The sequence below is a fragment of the Myodes glareolus genome, chromosome 9, assembly GCF_982192425.1.
Source record: "Myodes glareolus chromosome 9, mMyoGla1.1, whole genome shotgun sequence".
In the NCBI taxonomy this organism is placed as follows: Eukaryota; Metazoa; Chordata; class Mammalia; order Rodentia; family Cricetidae; genus Myodes; species Myodes glareolus.
The window spans coordinates 44,738,324-44,762,747 of NC_142034.1; the positions used below are offsets into that span (position 1 = coordinate 44,738,324).

The following is a 24,424-nucleotide window of genomic DNA, read 5'->3' on the forward strand; positions in this document are numbered from 1 at the left end:
GTGTGCTATATGCTTACGTACACTAATTCATTTACTTCATAAAAATCTTACAAAGTAGGACTCGTTAATCCAACTTTACAAAGAAACCAACGACTTATCTCCCACAATCATGGTCACAGTTAAAAATCTGGCTCCAAACATGAATGAGCTGCTTATCTACTTAGCAACTTGGATAAATCTTACAGGCATGTGTGTATAAAAGAAACCGTGTAGACCAGCAAACAGTATGCCTCAGCCAATAGAGATACCTGCTGTCAAACTTGACAACCTGAGTCACCCCCTAGGACCCACATGATAGAAGGAGAGGATTGATTCCCACAAGTTGTCCTCTACCCACACACTTGCCATGACACAATTCACCCCTCCACATACACACAAAAGAAATGAATGAAAGTATAATTTGGGGATCTTTTTGGTTTTTGAGACAGGATCTCTGTAGCCCTGACTGCCCTAGAACTCACTCTGTAAATCCCACTAGGCTTAACTCAGATCCATCTACCTCTGTCTTACCTCCTGAGTACGCCACCATGCCCAGCTTGAAAGTGTGGTTAAAAAAAAAGGAAGAAGAAAGAAAGACAGAAAATAAGAATTTCTTAAAGGCTGTACATAAGAGAGTGTACGTCATTTTGATTCAGTTTATGTAAGATTTAAGAATTACGCTGACAGAAGTTAGGGTTGTTTCTAAAAGGGAGGAAAGGGACTTTCTAAGATGCCGAAATGCTTAATTTCTTGTAACCTTTACATGACTGTATATGCATAAAATTCATCAAATTAGGCTCTTAGAGTTTGTGCACTTTGTTACAAACATGTAGCAATGGTGTAGTTTCTCTACCTTAAGAGAATGCCAGTCATGGAACTTGATTGGTGTGTTTGTGTTTTACTCTTGTCTTTGCATCCTTGGCAGAGTAGAAACTCTTGTTTGTTTGGTGAATGAATACTTAGGTTTCTGTCACCTCTGCCACCACCTAAGAGGAGCTTGTGCGTCCTGGTCAAGTGCTCTATCACTGAGCTAAATGGTTAAAGTTCTTGTCTTTAGACTTAAGATCATTTCTCATGATGATTTTACTGATAAAAAGACAACTGGAACTTAGTTACATGATCACCATTGTAAACCCTGTCATGAATCTTATAACTGGAAGATCAGAATCTTAAAAGTCCCCTTTTCATCAGTTCTTCAGAGAATTGAAGAGTATGCACTTCTCATTATGACCATCGTTTTTAAAAAGTAGATAAAATCTGGTAGGGTTTCTTTTGATTTGGGGTTTTGTTTTGTTTTATGCTGAATCTCATTATGTAGCTCTGGCTGGCCTGAAGCAAGTAGACCAGGCTAGACCTTGAACTCAGAGATCTTCCTGTTTCTTCCCGAGTGTCACCACCCTTGGCTACGTTTTACTCTTTTGGTGGTTTTTTTTTTTTCTTGTGGATGATGGGCATACTTGACTTCCTTCCAACGCACCTTTATCAGTGCCTTTCTGTTTACATCAAAAGGCTAATTTTTCTTCCATTTCCCTAAGAGATGGTGGAGTCAAGAAATTGCTGGCTGTTTAGCGGGGAGAGCTGCGCAGAAGCTCAGTGTTTGCAGTCTCTAGCGTCCTGTGTCACTCGCTCAGCCACACTGCTTTCGAGGCTCTAGGCCCTTTCTGCTTTTGTTCCGTGGAAACACTGTGCTGTGCACTGCTAGTAAACACTGAGATTAAACAAAACAACAGGCATAAAAACTTCCAGGCAGCAGCCAAATGGGATAGGGCAAACCTCTGACAGTGTTTGTGCCTTTTCTATAGGGAGCCTCATCCAGCACGAAATAAGAAAGCCTCATTTTTCTTAAAATAGGGTTGTCACTTCCCACTAGATAACCTCTAATTAGCACAGATAGATTTGAAGTGTAAAGTAGCTGTGCTGATAGACACCGACACCGGCACTCTTTGCATCTGTTTTCCCCCAAGCCAAAGTGCATCTTGCTCAGGTACAGAGTTGAGAGTCTGAAAGATATCTAGTGACACGCTGCTTTCCAATCACCTTTCTCAAACTTCACACAGTCGTGTTAGCTTTTCTGATGTGACACAAGTAGGAAAGTTATACAGATTTGCTACACTGTCTAAGGATTTTAAAGTGTATAAAAGTGAGGTAATTGTTTTATATGATAAAAATTTTCTTTGAAGAAACTGGAAAATATTTTCTGCTTATCAAAATTCTAAGTATAAACATTTTAATTAAAAAAATTCTTATAGAATTATCCAGACTATTTAAAAGCCTCTATGTTCAACTGGTTTTAACTTGGAAAAGGCTTTTTCATTAAAGAAAGGTTTAACTGAAAACAAATTTTTGAAATGGAGTCTCACTGTGGGCTGACCCTGAGCTGCTTCTCACTCCCAGGTGCTGGGATGAAAGGCTTGTGCCACCTACCTGACAACACATCTTAATTTAGAATTTTAAAGTGGGGCTGCAGAAATGGCTCAATGTGAGAGCACTGGCTGCTGTTCCAGAAGGCCGGTATTCAATTCTCAGCACCCACGGGGTAGCTCACAACTGTCTGTAGTTCCAGTTCCAAGGATCTGCCACCCTCACACAGACATACATGCAGGCAGAGCACCAATGCACATAAAATAAAAATAAATCATTAAAAAATATAAACAAAATTTTAAAGTGAAGAACACATGGTTTAAAAAAAGAACAACGTGGCCTGGAGAGATGACACAATGGTTAAGAGCACTGTCTGTTCAGAGGACCCGGGGTCAGTTGCCACCAACCATATGGTAGCTCAAAACTGCTTGTAACATCCATTCCAGGGGTTCCAATACCCTCATAAGACAAACATGCAGGTATAAACACCAGTGTACATGGAATAAAAATAAGTAGTTTTTTAAAAAAGAAGAACAACTATTAAGTTTTCTTGCACAGTTAAATTACAAAAGGAAAGGAAGGGGGCAGAAGAGAAATCTTTGTATTGAAATTAAAAAATTATAATCAATCATAATTTATATGTTTTTACTAATAAGCAGTTCATTTCAGTAGCCAGTTGTTACTTGTCATTAGTTAATAGCATTTACTTGCATTTGTGTCAAACTTTGTTTTCTTTTTCATTCTCTAAAGTTGACTTTGTGTTTTGTTTTGTTTTTTTCCCTTTTCTCAGGTACTCTCTGCCCTTGACATACTCCAACCTCCACACATTGACTATTTTGAAGAGATGTATCCTAACCAGGGAGTGTAAGAGGAGGGGACATTAAAATTGTTATTGTTTATTGCTTAACCTGTTTTACCACCTTTTGGTGGTTCGTGTCATAAATTACATTGTCTCATCCTTGCAGAAGTGGTTGGGTACCTACCTGAAAAGCAGGTAATTTGAAATCCTAAGTATGTGGAGGAGCTCACTGTTACCAAGAGGTACTGTGTGGTAGCAAATGGATGTCTGGACAGATCTTGTATTTATTCTCCATGTGGTTTTTGTCAGCTACATGATTACTGTCCCACTTGGCAGGCAACCAAAGAGGCAGCCATGCTGTATAGAAACCCTATGGAATGAGTGGCTTTGTTGTCATAACCAACAGCTGTCTGTCAATAGAATAATATTGTACTTGCTTTTAACACTTCGGGTGTGGTGAAGTTAAATGTTGTGTTCCATTAAAAAAAAATGACAGTAGCGGCAGTGGTGGCAGTGGCGGTGGTGGTGGTAACTTACTATCTAGACGCCAAGCATACTAAGTTCTTTACACATATTTAATTTCTTTAACAAACTGTTGTGTGAGGTACTGTATTTATTTTCATTTTATAGATGAGTAAATTGAGGCCCAAAAGGTAAGAAACTTAGTGGAGATCACAGAGCTATAAAATATTGGGATCAATGTTTAATTCAGTCTGGCTTGGAAGTATCATGTTCTCAATTCCTGCCTATGTGAATCTCTTCCATTTCCGCTAATGCTGCCTATAGATTGCTTGTTAGGTATCCAGAGTAATAATGAACAGTAAAATAATACATGTAACAGCTTTTGAGACTGCATGAGAAAAGGTGAAATATAGACTAGGCTGTCTGATGGTCGTTTCCATTTGAAGGAACCCAGTGAAGCACCACGTTAAAGATGGGAGCTGGGCGAGGTCACAATTGTGTGGTCTGTTTGTACAAGGGTTTTTATGGATACTTTAGGCCTGTTATTCAGAATGAAAGCCAATTATCTGTTACTTTTCTAATTCAGCACTGAAACAAATGAAAATCTTTACTGGTAGCAATAGCTGCTAATCCCACCCTAGACAACTGTAACTGAGAGTTGCTCCCAGAGAGTAAGAGAGCAGCTCAGTGGGCTAGGGAATGGGGAACCTTATAAGGTGATCATGGAGGCTGTGAGCCACACGGTTAGAGTGTTTCAATCTGATAAATCAAACTCTTAAGTGCTGTCATCCTTGGCAACATTTTAATTCATGAATCATTTATGAAATTGATCCTTTGTTGTAATACAACGTGGTGCACTTGAGGTGCCTCAGCAGTACACATTCCAAAGAAAGGACTTCTGGCTTTCGTCCCTTGTCCAGCTCCTAGTTGATAAGAGAGACTTTGCATGCCTAATACTTTTGGGCCAAGCCAGATCATTCTTGAGTGCATAAAACTGGTCCAGTGTGGTAGCACACATCCATAATCCCAGACTCAGGAGGCTGAGACAGGATCTTGAGTTTAACGTCAGCCTGGACCACATCATGAATTCAAAGCCATCTTAAGACCATATCTTGGATGGATGGATGGATGGATGGATGGATGGATGGATGGATGGATGGATGGATTGGGGGGGGAAGAAAAATTACCTAAGTGTCTGAAAGAACAAGTGTTGGAAAAGTACTTTCTACTAAGTTTGCTACTCAGGCAGAAGCATTAATTATTGCATTTCATAGGCTTCATGAAGTTGCTTGGAGAAAAGGAACGTGCCATGGGAGTGAGCAGCACTTCTCGCGTCCTGCAGAAGTGCCCTCATAGGCTTGCCCAGGAGCTACCTTCTTTAACCTTTAAGTTGGTATTCTCAGTCTGAAGTAGTATTCCTACCTCTTTGGGAATGAAGTTGTTGAAAACAAACCTTTCTATCAAGAGAAATGTTCTTTTAGATACATGTTTTACTATATTATAGTTTGTATCAGAGGTTCCCAAGATTAACCTCAGGACTGTTAGACTCTGGAAGAACTCAGAGGATTCGGAAAAACTGTTATTCTAATGATTATAGTTTATTATAGCAAAAGACTACAGATTACAATGAGCAAAGGAGAAGGCTCATCAGGCGGGTGTGGGGTTCCAGTTGTACTCTTTCAGTAGAACAGGTGTCCCAGCTTTGATGTATAACAACGTGGGAAAGTCATGCCAACCAGGAAGGCTCCTTTGAGCCTTGCTGTTCAGAGCCTGTATTGTGGGTCATGCCTAGTATGGAACCACCCATGTACCCAACTTTCATCTTCCGCCGATTCTCCCTCCCCTGCTAGAGGCCAGAAGAATACAACACAACACAAAGCCCTGGGCATACAAAAACAGGTGCTCAACAGGAATCATATTGTAAGCATAAACTTAATGTGCCATAGCGAAAACCCCCAAGGATACAGTGATATCAGTATCAGGCAGCTATTCTAGTGGCTCAAAGGTGATTTCCCAGCCTGAAGACTTTGGAATATATAGGGTTTGACTAAATGTGGGTGATTGAATTTGTCTATGCTGTCCATAAATTATCTGTGGAGAAAGAATGTTTTCATTTAAAAGAAAAAAATGAGTATGAACACAATAAATAGCACATTTAAAGTGTTCGAGAAGTGAAAGTAACGCATTTCAAATGACTTCATTGAACATTGTCTGATTCTAATAACCATGTTGTCTACATTATAGTTCAGTCCCAGATTGTTTATATCAAGGATTAATTTTGTGTTCTAAGGTTTATTGGTCCTTTAAAAAAGATGAAGATGGCTTAGCAGGGTAAAGGGCACTGTCTTCAAGCCTGACCATCTGAATTTGTTCCTGGGATCCACATGTTAGAAAGAGAAAACCAGCCTCTGACCTCCACACATGCACACCCCTCATACACACTCACAGGCACATAGTAAATATGTAAATGTAATGGCATGGAATCTCTATCAGGGAGGGATTCTTGGTCACTTATTATCAATCACCGTTTCATTGTTCCTGAGAAAATCTTGATTCTTCATGATTTCATATATTTCCAAAAGAAAAGTTAGGATAGTTAGATTTTAAAATCATGAGTGGCATAGTGACCTTAGTAGTATTAGTAGTCATTTTCAGCCCATTTTATTAATTAGTACATGTTTATGATTCATCAAGTAAAGGACTTTTGTCATAAATACTCACAGAGTCTTAAAGTTTTCTTAAACTCTTTTTATTCTGCTTCATCATATCACTTTATAGCTTTCTTTTAAAATTGACTCACTGCTCTTAAAGTAATGGAAAAATCTTTTAACTCTAAACCTCAGTGTTCTTATGTTTCCTGTCTTATAATTTTTGCTTCTATATAGAATCATGAAAAGAAAAAAAGCAATTAATCACTGTGTGGTGTTATTTGTAAAAACTGGATGCTTTAACCATGAGGAGGGCCATACCTGTGGCTGCCATACAGGTGTAAAGATTGTTTGGGAAGGCATGGTTAGCTTAGACAACAGGAGAGCAGCTGGCAGGTGAGAGTGAAGGAGACGCCTTGATTCCATGTGTGCTCTGCCGTTCTGAAGCTTTCAGTGTCCTAAAAGGAGCTGTCTGCTTTTGTTTTCCTGTGCTGCAGATGTAAAAAAAAAAAAGTCTTTAGTTTCTCTTCACACAGATATATTAAAGATTATATATTAAAAACACAGCTATATTAAAGATTAATAGAGGCTCAAGTTACCATGTGAATTGAATATATTATTTGCTTATGTCAGAGCCCCCTCTATGGTATCTCAGAAATATGCACACATATTATACACATATTTTTAGGTAGTGGTTTTTTTTTCTCTTTTGTAGTGTTGCTATGTCTTTGTGAAATTTAGATAATATTTTGGCTTTTAAATACAACTGGCTGTCTTCTGGTTGTGTGTTCTGTCCCGCACTACCGTCTCGCCAGCAAGAACGACTCGGCACACTTAGGATCCTTCTGCAGAAAAGCTTTAATGCATCTTGAGAGAGAGAGCATAAGCTTACAAAGCGGAGACCCAGAATGAGGGGAACCCATCCCTTATATAGGAAACAGTCCTCGCTTCGGACGTGTCACTCTTGGATTGGTTCGCTGCCCATCAACCCAGATGACTCCTCGGGAGTAGGCAGGGACAGCAGCAGTGGAAAGTTATTAAAGGCATGTGCTACAACACCTTGAACTCACAGAGATCTGTCTCTGCCTCCCAGGCATAGGGATTAAAGGCGTGTACTACCACACCTTGAGGTCACAGAGGTCAATCTGCCTCTGCCCCTTGAAGTCAGAGGTTAATCTACCTCTGCCTCCCTTGTGTTGGGATTAAAGGTGTGTACTGCCACACCCTGAAGTCACAGAGGTCAACTACCTCTGCCCCTTAAAGTAATGGAGAATGTGGTTGCGGCCCTCCACAGTGTTCCATAGCTAGAATTCAATCATCTTTAGATGGAAATATTCATGAGAAAACTTCATCTGTAACAAGTGTGCACAAATTCCTTATCATTTTTTCCTAAACAGTATGGCAGATATTTACACACCGTACATGTTATATTAGGTATAAGTCAACCTGAAATGTCCTAAAGTAATGAGAGGAGCTGGCAATGTAGACCAGTGCTTAGAGCATTTGTATAGCGTGCACGGGGACCAGGGTTCAGCATCCCTACACAGGAGGATCTGTGTAGATGATACGCACCATGTATTTGAGGGATTTTAGTATCTGATATAGGGCCTAGAAACAAGCTCACAAAGATGCTGTGGGAGCACATTGTTTATGGTCATGGCATAGTGCTGTTAGACACTGTTTCTGAAGCCTACTTGAGATTTGTTTTAGACAAATTCTAAATATATTTATTCTTACACATACTGGACTTGTTTGTTGGATGTTTAATTGAAGAGATCAGTTCTTAGAGTTAGTCTGTCTCTTTGTTTCCACTCTCTCCCTCCCCCACCGCCCTCACCATTGTGTGTGCTCACACATATATTGCCCAAGTTGTGAGGAGAAAGAAGTAATCTCCTGTTGTACATATATTTACCACATAGTTACACTTTTTCTAAGGTAAGCAAAATTGTTATGTAATTCACTTTTAATACACAAATATTTTTAAAACAGAAGGTGGAACTGAAGAGATAGTTCAGCTGTTAAGAGCACTTACTGATCTTTCAGAGGGCCTGAGTTAAGATCCAGTATGTGTATATTGAGTGACCCACAACTACTTATGTCTCCAGGGAGATCCTACCCCTCTCGCCTCAGATACACATACAGACATGTAATTAAAAATAATAAAAGCAAACCTTTAAAACCAAAAGATGATTTGAGACCTAATTGAAAGCTGGCCCTGGTAGCAAATTCTTGTAATCCTAGCACTTGGGAGGGGAAGGATGGAGGATCAGGAGTTTAAAGCCAGCCTTTGTTACATGAGACTCTGTCTAAAGTCTCCCACTATTTTCCCCAAAGCCCTACTTGAATAGCTAATATTGTTTTAGAAAATCTGAGTTTTGTGACCATTTTGATGTAATCAGATGTACAAAATCAATATATAGCTTTGTATGGTTAATTATCTTTTTCTCCAGAGAGACTGAAACTCATTAAAAAATTACTATATTGGTGCCTTATAGGAATTTTGCTTATATTTTAAATAGTATGATTCTGAAGTTATCCAAGCGACTAAAAATTAGTCAGTATATAAATTATAATTGTCTCCATACCTGCCTGTAAAAGGCAGCAGATTCAGCTCAAGTCAAGTGCAGAAGGAACAGGAAGTCCCACCCACCAAGACCTGTTACACCTTCCAGTATTATTTTATTTTGCATTTTTAAAATTGTGTTAGAGTAGGTGTGAGTACATTCATGTTATAGTGCACACATGGAGGTTAAGAACAACTTGCAGACATCAGTTCAATCACGTGGTCCCAGGGAAGGAACTCAGGATGTCAGGCTTGGTCGCAAGCACTTTTACCAACAGGACTGCCTTGCCAGCTCCAGATTGTTGTTGTTATGTCTTGTTTTGTTTTGTTGGGTTTTTTGTTGTTGTTGTTTTTGTTTTTTGAGACAGATTTTTTCTGTGTACCTTTGGAGCCGATCCTGGAACTCACTCTATAGACAAGGCTGGCCTCAGACTCACAGAGATCCTCCTACATCTGCCTCCCAAGTGCTGGGGTTTAAGGATGACCTGCCACTACCGAGCCAGTCCCAGTTTTTAACAGAAAAGTATCAACTTGGGTATATTATTTGACTTTCTGAAAGATTATATTTTTTTTTCTAAACTAGTGAATTAGCTTTGAATGGATTACATTTTTGTTTTGTTCTCTGAGTTTCTGCTAGGAAAACTAACTGTATAAAAACAGTTTGCAGCTGACTTACATTCGGCTGTTGAAGTTAAACTCAGAAACAGTTCTGTTTGACTGAGAGACAATATTTTCTTTTGTCGGGATTCTGCACTCTGTACAGTGCACATAAACAGGCCCAACACAGTACCAGATGATTACTGGATTAGAAATAAATACTAGTTTGTTTTGAGAAAGGCTTATTTTTAGCTTGAGATGCTATCTTAGTGTCTTGTGGTAAAAAGTGCCTATGATGCAGGTCTTCTGTGCTAGACATAGTTACGTCCTTCACTGGTGGGATGAGAAGTCTAATGGAGTGACCACACGTCCTCGTCTGTTGCCGGTTTTGGATTTTACCTTCATCTCCTGGTCTAGTTATCAATGTTATTTCACTCTCAGAAGTGCCCCTCTTTGGATGCTAGATCTGCTTGGTTTGCTTTGCTGAATGTTGTCTGTTTTGAGACAGGATTTACTGTGCCTAGGCTGGGTTTGAATTCGAAATCCTGCTGTCTCAGCCTCCTGAGTGCTGGAGTTACGGGTGTGTGCCACTATGACCAGCTTTTGGACAGTTGGCTTGGGTATTACAGGAGTGTTTTTTGATAGTAGTTTCAGCCCATTAAAACCTCTGATGCTGGAAGACAGACCTTTAGCCTTTGGAAAATCTAGGCGCCAGTGCAGAGAGAACCAGCAAATGAAGTGCATGTGTAATCTCACTCTTCTACACAGCAGCAATGTGGCACAAAGCAAAAACTTGCCCTGAGAGTTTTAAAGACACACATTAAAAATTTCTTGTTGATATCTTCCATCAACATAAGCATTATTAACCTTATTTGCAGGAATTTGTCCTTTATCAGGACTGTGTTCCTGTCACTCAGAATAGTACCTGACATAGTATGTACAAAATCAACATTTTTAAGTGGTAAAGTCAAAAGTCTCTGCACTACAAATTTTATAATCTAGTGTAAAATTCAATCACATAGATAATGAAAGTATTGTGATGATTTAAAAACAGAGACATCCCTGTAATTCCAGCTCCCGAGAGGCAGGGGAATGAGAATCAAGAGTTCAGTGATAGCCTGAGCCACATGATGTCTCCAGAAACACACAGGTGTAGTGAAGACACTGGAGATCTGATTTTCACTGTTCCCGTCTTAATTTTACAAGCTGGGTTACTTGGAAGAAAAGCACTTGATGATTTAAAGCAAAAGCTTTCACTTACATAGTGTCACCAAGCATAATCTTTTACTGCTGATGCATAGGACAGAGGTAGAGGCAATGCCAAGAAGAAATAGAAGAGCATACAAGGAGTAGCCAGATTCCCAGTCAATGGTCATTTTTTTCTGTGTCTGGTCGACCTTGTTTATTCATTCAGCCAAACAACTGTTGTTTGTGTGACTTTAAACTAACTTCTGTGAATATAAACTTTATAAAGACATCTAATATGTCCTAAATACTTTACCCCTCTCTTCATTTTAAGATAAAGAAACTTGGGTCTAGAGAGATGGCTCAGTAGTTAAGTTCACTGGCTGTTCTTGCAGAGGACCCAGGTTTGATCTCCAGCATCCACATGGCAGCTCAACTGTCTGCTAACTTCCGTTCCAGGGGAATCCAACCTCTTCTGGCTTCCCTGGGCACCGTGCACACATGTGGTAAACAGACATACATGCAGGGAAAAAAGGAAAAAAAATTAAAAAGGAAGAAATAAAATAAACAATGATTATGTAGGTTGTGCCAAAGGAATACAGACAAGTGATGTTAGACTTTAAAGGTGGAGGTGGAGGTACTGTTGCATCCAACAGGAAAAATAAATGTGTTTGTGTTGAGGAAAAGACATTTTAGATCTTCATCAAAGGATAGTAAGTTTGGACAAGTAGCGTTGAAGAGGGTGGGTGTCCCATTTGGAGTAGCAGAAGCAAGCTTTAATGAATGCTCAGTCTTTGGCTGAGATTAGCATACAGTTTCATAATAATTTAGACTGGAGTAAATGCTCTCAAGTTCAGAATGACATTTTAAGCTAAATTATCTGGACACAGAAGTAGATTTCTCAGACCTGTTGTCTGCTTAGACTAATTTGAGCTCTTGTTGGTTTTTGGAGAATGGGTTCATACTTGTTAGCTGTAGTCTGGATATAGGTTGAATGTTTTCCAGGATATTAGCCTCCTTGAAATAAGGGCTCACACAGATATGTAAAAAGGCATGGTAACTTTACTTGGAACATGACAATAGTACAGATTAGAGAGGATACACTGTTAAGATTGACAGCAAGCCACAAAAGGAGAATTCTTAAGAGCCACAGTCAATGGCCCCTTCCTCCTCAAGGTGTTTGTAAGGAGAGTGTGGTTACTAAGAGGTGTAGTTTGGGTAGATCTCTCTGTTGATTCATAGATTAGGTACACAGTCTACCTTTTTCTGCATGCATTCAAAACCAGCTCAGGCCGGATCAGTCTTCCCGTTCTTCATACCTAGATATATTTGAGTAGACGTTGTCTAAACTTGATTGCTGTTAGGGTGGACATGCACTGTTGTTCAGAGAGGTGTATACTTAGCCCAATTCAGGCGATCTAAGGGTCTGATGTTACTGGGTATATTGTTTGGGGGTGGCTTATGAGCATAGTATATGCAGATAAAGGAGTTCAGATTAGAAGAGGGAAGAGGCATGTGCATGACCAAAGCCAAATGGGGTCCCAGGTTACTAAACCATTCTCTATGCTTGCCTTCCTCACACTTATTGTCTTGGTTTAAAAAAAAATATATGTATTTTGCAGCTTGTGAACTGATAATGTTCATCTTTTACTCTAAGTATATTAAGAGATCATTGAAGATTTGATTTTTGTAAATGAAAATTATGGGGCAATAAAATGTTCTCAGTGTAGATAGAGGCTTGTTTTTTTTTTAAGAAAAAAAAAACACCTGTTTTAGGTGTTTATATTTTGAGACGTCTGTTGTAGCTCAGGCTGACTTCAGGTATGCTCTGTGGCTGAGGATGGCCATGAGCTGCTAGTCCTGCTGCCTCTACCTCTCAGTTGCTGGGATACAGGTATATCCTCCCACTTGGTAGTGCTGGGATCAAACCTAAGACTTCACGCAAACTAAACGAACATTCTGCCTAGCAACATCTACAGCTTTTAAAATTGTTACATTCATTTAAAACAAAACTATTCCAGTCTTTGTGGCTTCTATGGCTTCTGTTGATTAATTGTTTGAATTTTTTTTTTTTAATCAGGGTCTCAACTAGCTGAGGTTGTCCTGGAACTTACTCTGTAACCAGGCTGGCTTCAAACCGGGGTTTGTTGGCTCTGGATTTGTGCAAGCTAAACAAGCACTTTATCAATTGGGCGGGCATATCCCCAGCCCTCTTGTCTTATTATGTATATACTTAGAGTTTTAGTGACAGAGACTCAGCCAACAGCTTTCCTGGACAATTATAAGCTAGAAGGACAGCTTTCTGTCTTGTTTGCTGTTTTTCTGTTGATACAGTTAGGGTTTTAGTTTTTAAAAATATTTTTTGGGGGGGGTGTATCTGTCTGCCTGTTTTGTTTGTCTACATGAGGTCAGAGATGTCTCATCCCTCTGGAGCTGGAGTTACAGGCAGTAATAAGTCACCTGCTGTGGGTGCTGGGAACAGAATTTGGGTTCAGTGCAAGAGCCTGTGTTCCTAACCAATGAGCCATCTCTCCAGACCCCATGATTTTTAGTCAGTTTTAAACTGAAATTGAGGTAGTTCTAATTTTTGACATTCTGTACAATAATTAGTTTGCTTTAGGGGGGAAGGAATTTGTCTTTGCCTGGGAAAGCTATGCCATTCAAGTAGTTGAACAGAATGACCTTTTATCCCATTGATTTCTGTAGAGAAGCCCAGGCATGTGCCAGAAAAGGTCAGTGGTTCTAATTGAAGCACACACCGATTTCTCTCTACTTGCAAAGATACCATACTTTTTGTTGCAGGGATGATGATGAGATTTAGGGTTGACCATTTGTTAAAAGAGAACATAACTTGCTTACTCTGGCATGTTGCTGTTTTTCTTTTCTTCAGAAAGCATTATTTGAAATCGACACTGTCCACAAACCAGAGTCCCTTTGTCCATGCATTTAATGCTTTCGTTTTCATTTAAGATGAAATCTAGGTTGAAATTTCCTTCTCTGTGGACTTGATTTGAAAAGGATAGAGAAATTAAAGGAAGAAAATTCATTAAGTCTTATGTGTTTATGTTTGGAATGTTCTTTCAACCAAGAACGGCAGGAGTTTAGAATTCATATCTGAAATGGATTAGAGCGTGTTTTAACTCTCATTCATGTTTAAGAGAACCTGGCTGGAGGGTTTAATAAACTATAGTATACAAATCAAGAATTTACTGTGTCCTTTGGGAAAGTCGCTTGACTTTGATGTATCACATCAGGATGAAGACGTTTTAAAGGTGCTTGAGCCAAGCCTGACAACTTCAGTTTGGCCCTCAGGACTCCCCCATAGTGGAATGAGGGAGCTGACTCCCCAAGGTTGTCCTGTGACCTCTGTAGACAAGCTATGGTGTGTGCTCGCACACACAGACTCACATTCTGATTCTTGATCAATCCAGAAAATGAAGACCAGGTTCAATCCTAGCACTAGGCAGAGCTGTATGAGTTTGAGGCCAATTTGGTCTGCATTGTGAGTTCCAGGCCAGCCAGGACTGCATGATCAAACCCTGGCGCACCAAAATAATGATGATGATGATGATAATAATAATGAGAAAGACCATTTTTTAGAGGCAGAATTTCAATATGTATCATAGACTAGCCTTAGATTTAGGGGCCTTCCTGCCTCAGCCTCCTCAGTTCTGGGAATAGATAATGTGACAACTGCACCTAACTTAAGATGAAGATTCTTTTAAAAGAAAGAAAAAATAATTATAGAACTCTCCAAGTGTGGCACCCACTTAATATGTAATACTACAAGGTTTCTTTTGTATAATCCTGCTTAAAGTTGGTTGCTATCGGTATAAACTGGAAATAGATTGATGTTTCTAGTGTTCAAAATCAGTTTAAACAAAAGAAAAGCACTGCTGTGGCACACACCTTTCATCTCCCAGTGCTGGGGAGGACGAGGCGGGCTGGCCTGTAGAGCAAGTTCAGGATAGCCTGCCAGAGCTAGCCTGTCGTGGAAAACAAGCAAACAAACAAAAATCAGTGACAAATAAATAAATAAATAAATAGCTGTGATTCAGGTTAGCTTTAGCTTTTCAGAGCTTTCTGCTCATATTCGTTCTACAGGAAGTAGTTCGATACAATGAGTTCTCGGTTTTCCTAATCCAATTAGAGGCACTGATTTTCTGTGAACGTATATAGCATCAGTAGTTCCTTGCATATAGAGAACATTGTGTTTTTCTGTTGAATAGGAAAGCTAGCCTGCTCTACATTTGAATTCTAGATAGTTGTTTTTTTTTTTTCCTTTGAGACAGGATTTCTCTGTAGCTTTTGGAGTTTGTCCTGGAATTAGCTCTTGTAGACCAGGCTGTCCTCGAACTCACAGAGATCCTCCTGCCTCTGCCTCCCGAGTGCTGGGATTAAAGGTGTGCGCCACCATGCCCATCTAGGTAATTTTTATGTGACTGTATCACAACTTTTCTGTTGTGTTCAACTTGAACTGCTTCAGTGGTTAGCCCAATGCTTGCTTGACTGTATTTTATTTGGACATATTTGCATAACATTGTGGCAGTATAGAGGAAGAGTTCTGTGTGTTGTGTTTCTTTTGGTTTTGTTTACTTGTTTTAATTCTCTATGTGTGTTGGTACATGTGGAAGCCAGGAGTCAACATCAGCTGGATTCCTCAGTTGCTCTCCACCTAGTTTTTCTGTTTCGTTTTTTGAGACAGGGTTCCTCTATGTAACAGCCCTGTTGTTTTGGAGCTTCCTTTGTGGACCAGGTTGGCCTCAGACTCACAGAGATCCTCCTGCCTCTACCTCTGAAGTGCTGAAATTAAAGGTGTGTGTGTGTGTGTGTGTGTGTGTGTGTGTGTGTGTGTGTGTGTGTAAAATAAGACTATTCTATGTTCATTTCAAATTCCTTGCTAGGCGATGGTGGCACACGCCTTTCATCCCAGCACTTGGCAGGCAGAGGCAGGAAAACCCTTTGTAAATTTGAAGCCAACCTGGTCTACAGAATGAGTTTCCAGGACAGCCAGAACTGTTATACACAGAGAAACCCCGTCTTGAAAAACCAAAAAGAAAAGAAAAAGGAAAAATCCTTCTGATTAATTTAGACTTTCTAGCCTGAGGTCAAAGAAGAAAAATCTGTTGTGCCAGAAGCTATGACATTCTGAAACTGACTCCTAGGTTTGAATATCAGCTTTACCTCTTACTGTTTATGTGATCTCAGGCATGCTTCCTGATATCTCTGTGCCTCAGTTTCCTCATAAATAAAATTTAAATAATAGTGGTACCTGCCTCAGAATTATTTTGAAGATTAAAATGAGATGGATGGGCAGGAGAGCACTTGGAGCAGTGTGCGGCAGCAAGTGCTGGAAGAGGAGTCAGGGAAGGTCACACAGGAGTAGACCTCATTGAGACCTGAAGGTAGCAAGGCATGTTCATCCACAGGTGTCTGATGCATTAACATAAGCGGGTGGACTTCCTTTTAAAAAATATATTTATATTCTGATCATATTTACTGTCTACTCCTCCCAGCTACCCACCACCACACACACACCTTCCTATTCCTTTACAACTTTGTGTGCTTTAGTGTTTTGCGTTTTTAATGACCCATGTAGACCAGTTTGTGCTGCCCATATATAATGGATTTGGGGCTACCCATTGGAGTGTAGTCTGCCTGCCAGATTCCATTTCATTAAAGAAAACTGACTTCCTCTCTCCATAAACACCCCCTCCATTATACAGGAAAGCTGACTGGCTTGATCTCATTCAGGTCTGTGCAGGTGACTGCTATGAGTTGATGGTGCCCAGATGGACTTTTGCAAAAGTCTAGAAATAAACCTACTCTGCATGTGGTGGGGAAAGTTTTAAGTCTTTTCTTTTTGTAATTTTTTAAGTTTTATTTTTATTATTTTTATTTCTATATATGAGTCGGTGGTTCCTGCCCAGAATAGGCCATTGATCCCCTGAAGTCAAACATAGGTGTTAGAAACCAAAGTCCTCAGGAATAGTAGCAATTGTTCTTGATCTCTGAGATATCTTTCCAGCCCCTGAGTTTTATTTTTTTATTATGTATGTAAGTGTGTATTGGAGTGTGTATTTTCGTGTAGGTGCAGATGCCCGTGGAGGCTGGAGTGAGAGTTGCAGGTGGCTGTAAGCTGTCCAGTTCCTCTGTAAGAGCAGGAAGCACTGAGCCATCTCTCCAGTCCCTGGAAGAGATTTTTTTAATGACTTATTTTTATTTTTTGTGCATTGATGTTTTCCTGCATGTATATCTGATGTGAGGGTGTTGGGTCCCCTGGAGTTACAGACAGTTGTGAACTTTCATGTTGTTCTGGGGATTAAACCAGAGTTCTCTGGAAGCACAGCCAGTGATTTTAACCACTGAGCCATCTCTCTAGCCATATAATAGACTTTTGTAAAAGTAAGATTTTTTTATTTTTTTATTTTTTTAGCTGAACTGGGGAGACGTCTCAGTGTTAAGAGCACTTGCTGCTCTTCTAGACTATCTGGGTTTGATTCTGTAATGCCAGTCCCAGGGAATCCAGCACCCTTTTTGGTGTCTGCGAGCACCTAACATTCATGAGCATGGATGTACATTCAGGCAAAGCACCCACACACATTAAAATAAGCATTTCTTTAAAATAAAATTTTAGAGGTGTTAGCTCTTAATTTGGAGTTGACTTACTTAATACCTGTGTTCTTTAACCTTGGTTCAGCTCAGCTCAGTAGCACTCCTAAACCTCCAAACCTCCGTCCAGACCAACTCCGCAATAGCTCTCTCTTCCTCTCCATTACTTTTACCAAACCTTTCTTACACGTAGGAATTATGGCATAAATTGCTCCATCAGCCTGAAACCTCAAGAGCCTCCTTCCTGTAGCAGTTGTGCCGTCTCCTTTAGGGCTTTCCTGTCCACGGGAAGGTCACCCAGGCCTTAGTTCATTATGGAATCCTAGGGTTGTGTTAAAAGGAACCTGTTTAAAAATTCTCACTCAGATTTTTCCCTTCTCTCCTTTTAAGAGAGCCACTACAGCTGCAACAACTTTTTCACACCAGCTCTTTGAAGCACTTCTGTTCCTGATGAAATCAGGGGCCAGTGGGGGGAGGGCTCCACTCTAGTCTCTTCACCTCGCTATTAAAATATAAATATATCTAAAACTCGCCAGCTGGTGCAAAGGAAATGCCATCAGGTTCTCAACTTCAGAGGATCAGATCTACAAAGACACATCTAATTTGAGCCTCTGAAAAGCCTGAGAACCCTATTATCATCGCCCAAACTGCTTAGCCTTCTGCTTAACCTTTGATTGTGAGCTGCCTGCCGAACTTAATTCAGGTGTGAGGGTTTAAGGACACTCGTGGGACTGTATTTATCTGATCTTTTCTGTCATTTCCCACCGTTGTTACTCCACTTCTATTTTTTTTAGGATGCATGTGTTATGTGGGGACCTGGAGGTTTCAGAAGCCACTATAAATATATCAGACTCACCTTAATTGGAGGATGTGGGGAATCAGTGGGGCGCTTAGCTACTTCACAGACCAGCTGTGTCTCCTGCTATCAACTCTACTCGAGAGCAGTACCTCAGGAAACCTAATAGACCTAACACTAGCACAAGTCTGCATTTTGTCAGCGTGCTCTGTATTTCTGTGCTACTGGTTCTATGCTTTGCTCTATGCATGTTGTTAAATATTAATACCCCTGGATCCCATAATTGGCTGTAGGTTTAATGTTACATGTCTAATTAGAGCTCTTTTCCTCTTACTGGTGCTCACTTAGAGGAGGCAGGAAAACCAGATGGTAGAAAATAGGATTAGGTTGTACTGGGCCTGGGGTGAAAGCTCCTGAGGAGGCTGAGTCAGAAACTGCAAGACCTGCCTAGACTACAAAGTAAGTTCAAGGCCAGCTGTTTTTACTACTTTTATCCATTTATGAGGGAGGGGTGCTCACATGGAGGCTGAAGAACACTTGCAGGAGTTGTTCGAAGAACTGCCTGGCTGCAGTTGCCTTCACCCCACCACATCACTGTGCCATCCCTGGGTTTGACTTTGGATGTGTGTGCTGCTCGGTTGCAAGATGCTAACCTGTAGCTAGTTGCTAACCACTTTGAGCCCATGGCTGCAGGACCCTTTTCCAGTGCCAGGAAGCCACACAGGAAGTTCCCTCAGTTCTCAGAGATTGACTCTTGGAATTGTCCTCTTTGAGTTTTCAGTTTGTATGAAACCAACTATCTATAGACCTGCTTCTTAAAGTGACACGTCCTGTAGAAAGCTTTGTTCTGGCTCAGGAATTTTTGCCCATATGTGACTGAACTCTAAAGAAAACATATTTTCCAGTCAGAAAAGCTCACATAAGACTGCATTAATGCGTGAACAGTGGGAGCTGGGAAAATGAGCCATCCCAGTGGTTAAGAGCACCAGCTGCTTTTCCAGAGGACCCTGGTTCAATTCCCACCACCTACAAGGTGGCTCACGGTCATGTGTAACTCCAGTCCCAGGAGATCTGACACCCTCTTCTGGCCTCCTTAGGCACCAAGCTTGCATGTGATGCACATGTGAGCAAAACACCCATACACATAAAATTAAACAAAAAAAAAATGTACTGTAAGGCCGGAAAGTTAAAAAAGATAATTAAGTGAAGAGTGGGCACATTTATGATCTCAGCACTTGGAAGTCTAAGATAAAAAGGCTAGCCTGGGCTACAAAGTCTTACCTCTCTTACTTAAGAGTGAATACTTTTCCTTCTCTTTCGGCAGTGATGCTCTTTTGAGCTCACACTGGTTTAGAAGAACTTTGTTGAATGGTTGTTGGTTTCCTTTTTAACCTGCCATGTTCAGTTTGCCTGGAGTCTCCCCTACTTCACCCCCACACACCTGGTAGGAGGAGAGACTGATGGGAGAATAAGAGCACAGCTGGACATTTGTATTTCAAGCAGTCCTGAGTTCCAGCTGCCCTGCCCGGCTTGCTAACCTCTCGGGTGAGAATGAAGCCTGCACTCTTCCTCACAGAGTGAATGAATAATGCAGAGCGCCCGGCACAGCTCCTGGCACTAATGTGTAATAAACTCCTCACCCTTATCCTCCCTGACTGCAACCTCGTTCCTTTCCCCTTTGTGCCAGACTCCGTGTGATTCTAAACCTCGATGTCTAAGTCCTAGCAAGAACAGTGTTGTGCCTATTTTATAAGCAAAGAAATGTGAAAAGTTACGTAACATACCTAATGTCACCAAGCTGCTAAATGGCAGTCAGGACTGTAACCCTGTATCACACCACCTTCCCACTGGCTAAATCTGTTCAGCCTCTCATTTTCAAAGATCAGTTTGCAAGCCTTTTTCCTTCTGAAGTGTAATTATTTTGCTTTTAGCTTGTCCTGTGGTTTTATATTTCTGGGGTTTGCTTCATCTTTTAGCAGACAGGGTATAGTTGAGGACAAGGATGGAGTCTAGCACTAGAGGTCGGCTTCAAGCTAGGTGTGACCTTTGATTCATCATTTACCCTTCTAAACCTTTCTCTTCTTTATGTGCTGATTTTGGTAGTAGGACTGACTTCTTGGAGTTAGTGGACAAGACCAAACAAAATAAAATGTCAAGTATATCGAAACTGTTTTTCCTTTTCGGTCAAACAACTGTGTCCATGTACAAAAAAACCCAGTTTCCTTATCCTTGTACACATTTTATATATCAGTGTCAGTCTCTCTCCAGTCCCATGACTGTTTGCCTTGTGTTAATGTCTTTTTTCTCTGTCCCGTCATTGAGCTAGCATGCTCTCTACACCCACTTGGTACCCAGTCAGTATTTATTGATGTTAATGATGATGGTTAAACAAAGATGCTCTTGGCATCAGTCCTGCAGCCTCTGAGACTGCTTGAGTAATCATGACTTCCTAAAAACAGAAACGTTCAATCATCGTACTCCTAATCGAAGGTCAGAATTTAATGTCAGCGCTTGTTTCTGTAGTGATTGTGTCGCTCTTTCTCTGCAGAATTTTCCCTGACAGTTAGGGCACTCGAGGTTTCTGGCATGAAGCTGATTATTCCTGCATTCTTAAATTACTTCCTGAAGGAGATGTAGCATCCTAGAGATAAATGTGTTAAATAAATATTGATCATAGTTCAGATTTGTTTTAATTGGAGCATGAGGTCAGGGAAGGCTCAACATTGAGGTGTTTGTTGTTGGCTGCCAGGCTCTAAATGAGGTTTCTAATCTCTCATAAATTACACAAACCTGTTTGTCCTTTGGAGAACCCTCTCTTTTCTCTTCCCTTCTGTCCTACCTCATTTGCTTGATCCCAAGGTTTCTTAGCCCCGCCCTTTTCCTCTAATTCTGTCCTAAACCACCTTTGTGGGAATCTGATCAATGTTCACTCGGAGCTCAGCCACTGACACATGAGTGTGTACTAGCTAAAATGTTCTATCATCAGGGTTGAGTTTCCAACTCAGTTTATAGCTGGTTGTATGCATGATCTTTTTTAAGGTTTAGTTTTACTTAATCATGTACATCCCTTTGTGTCTGTGTAGGAGTACATGCACACGGTGCTGTTGCCTGTGAAGGTCCGAAGACTTGGGCAGCAGAGTCCCTAGAGCTGGAATTACAGGTGGTTGAGAGCTGCTCAATTTGGGTTCCAGAAAAAAAATTCAGCTCATTTACAAGAGTAATACATGCCCCTAACCACTGAGCAATCACTCCAACCCCATAATTTTCATGCCAAGATTTTTTTTAATAAAGGGATAAAAAAAATATGTGAATTTCTTTTGCAGAGAAATGTGAGATTAGTAGCCAGAATGAAAATGCCCTTCATGTGACCTTTCATTTGATAGAAAGTAAAGATTGCTGTTTCTTTTTTCCTTTTCCTTCTGTCTGTTGGATTGATTGGGTTTGGGTCCTGCAGACTGAGCCAGTGCCTTGTATGTATTTTTCTACTGAGCTGCTTCACCCACCTTTGTATTTTGAGACCGGGTCTCACTGAGTTGCACAGGCTGACTTGAATTTACAGTGTGGTACACACAGGACTCAGACTTGAAGTCCTCCTGAGGAGCTCATGGCGTCACTAAGCTCCATCCCTGGCCCAAAGAGTTAACAGTGGTAGCCACACTTCTCTCAACCCCTGCTGGGGATGTGATCCCAGGGCCCTAACACTGTCTGAACAAGCAGTTTTTAACGAAGGTAAATCCCTCATCCTACTCTTAATTCATTTTATCATATCTAATAATTCCCAAACTTACATTTTATTTCAACTTTGACTTCTCATCTAAGGCTTGACTTAATATTTTCAATAATCTAATTTACAATCTTTTATTTTTCTTCTGTTTTTCTATCAAGGGCCAATTACCAACCCCTCTATTTTACCACAGCCCAAAATTTCCCTAGAATACCTTGTCACATAAACAATAAACAAACAAACAAATATATATATAAACAAATATATATGTATATATATTAACATATATATATGTGGGGGACACACTTTTTAATTTTCTCAAAAGTATTTAATAGAGACTGAGTGATTTAGGTAACCACATAGAATTCATAGATGGAGAGAAAATTTTTCTGTTTTCGTCCTTTCTTTCTTGCTTGCTTTCTTGCTTTTTTTTTTTTTTTTTTTTTTTTTCAAGACAGGATTAGCCCTGAAGACCAGACTGGCTTCAAACTCTATCCGCCCACCTCTCGAGTGCTGGGATTAAATGTGTTCTCCACCACTGCCCGGCTGAAAAAATATTTCTTGAGTTGTCAGAGTTTTATAATTTGCCTCACAGGATAAAATGAGTAAGTTTGGAGACAGAGGATACTCAGGAGGTAGAAGTGGACAAAGATAGTAAAATAGACATGTTCGTTGAGGTACTTTTTAACCTTGGTTCTTTTTCAGATAGGGCTGAAGGGTAGCATCATTTGATCTATCAGTCTGCTGCTCATCACTGAGAAGGCCAACACTGTTAAGAGTAGATATAGGCGCATATTGTGCCTAGCAACTTAGCCACTCCCAGCCTCTGTATACTGTGTCTCTAAATAGGAATCGTTGCAAGTTAGTTATGAATGAAATGAAGCAGAAGCAAATACAGGTTTTCTAATTTGAAAAAAAAAAAAGGCCAAGATACTTTCTGCTTTAGTCCTCATAACCTGTAACTAAAAAGTACAGAATTCAACCATGCTTTATTTCAAACTAGTCTGCAGCCCTAGATGGTTTTTATTGTCAACCTGGCACAGGCTAGGGTCATCTGAGAAGAAGGAACATTAATTGAGAAAATGCCTCCTTAAGATTGGCCTGTAGGTCAGCCTGGGGGAGGCATTTTTCTTTATTGATGCTTGATATGGAAAGGCCTAACCTATTTTGGTTGATGCCACTTGTGGGCTGGTGATCCTGGCTGTATAAGAAAACAGACTGAGCAAACCAGTAAGCAGCATTTCTTCATAGCCTTTGCACCACTTCCCACATCCAGGCTCCTGGTTTGAGTTCCTTCCCTGACTTCCCTGCATGATGACACCCTGCATACACACATAATTTTAAAATAATAAAAATACATCCTTTTTTTAAAAAAACAAAAAGAAATGTAAGATAGTCTTTACTTTATGCTGACAGGAAATGTGACCTTGGGTAAGTCACATAAACCCTCTAGCCTAAGTTTGTATGTCTGTTAAGTAACATCCTCTGGAAATCAGTATTTGAGAAAGCAGTAAAGGAATTTGAAACGGTAACTTTTTAAAGGAAATGAACTCCTTAAAACAGCACAGAGACTTAGTTGTCTTCAGCACCTGAGCTTAAGAGCTGCCGTGCCTGCTCCCAAACTCACCCATTTGTCGTTGATTTGCATCATTCATTTTCCTGAAACAAATCAGAACATTTTGAAATTCATATTTCATGGAGCTACTTAACTAATTGCCGCAATCAGCAGCAATTTATTTTATACCAGGGCTGTTCAAATCACTCTGAGGTTGGCACACCATACACAGTGTGTTTTTTAATGGTCTTATTTTTAATGACAAGTTTTTATCTAGGAAATGGTTAATCTGCTAATATTCTCCTGGAAGTCCAAGCTCTGGTTCTATAGGTCATCTTCGCCCAGTCATAACTTAAAAGACTGCAGCAAAGCCATTGACTCAGTAGGTACACCAGCTGTTAGAGAGGCTGTCCTATTTAGAAGGACCAAGAGAGGGTAATAGCACCCTGTTTCTACTCTTGCATGGAGACCCTCATTAAATTACTCAAACAATAATCAGATAGATGCTGTTCAAGTTAATGGCACCTCTGAGGCCCTGTCAAGAGAGCTTTATTTAATGTGCAACAGACCTGGAGTGATGCAGGTGCCTTTTCAGGCCCTCATTTAATTTAAGCTGCTTTAGTTGGCATGGCAACTAGTTTAGACATCTGGGAGACAGTATGCTGGGGATTGAGACTTCAGAGGATTTTGCCAGAGCAAAGCAGAAACCTTATCATAATGCAATATGTGTTACCGCTGAGTTTGTGCAGTTAGAGTACTAAATTTTCAAATTCAGCAATTGTGTTTTCCAGGAAAAATTTTTAAAAAGTACTATGCTAAACTTAAAGCATAAAAAACTAATTTTCTGCTATTTAAATAATTTTTTTAAAAAAACTCATATCAAACTTATCAGTGTTGTATGTTTAAGAGGGATTAGAGGGAGTGAAGACATTTCTATACAGAGGTGACAGAGAAGCATAGAAGTCAACAGGAGCTCTGTGTCATTTGGCCTAGACTTCTGGCTTAACTAGAATTTACTAACCCAGCCTGTCTTCTCCTGAACAAGACTTAGTAAGCATTCATTTAAATTTTTCCTTAAACATCTTCCTGGAAAACTGGAAGGGTGTTCAAGTCCCACAATCCTAGAGACTGTGGTATAGTGAT

The 24,424-nt window shown here is 40.2% G+C and overlaps 1 protein-coding gene across 1 annotated transcript in view; it reads left to right on the top strand.

The window, feature by feature from the left end:
* Nlk (nemo like kinase) overlaps positions 1-24,424 on the top strand; it is a 128,335-nt gene that overhangs the window by 76,164 nt on the left and 27,747 nt on the right. Inside the window, exon 3 of the mRNA XM_085695453.2 lies at positions 3,131-3,186. Within this exon, the coding sequence (XP_085551579.1) occupies positions 3,131-3,186 (56 nt within the window). The remainder of the gene's footprint in view (positions 1-3,130; positions 3,187-24,424) is intronic.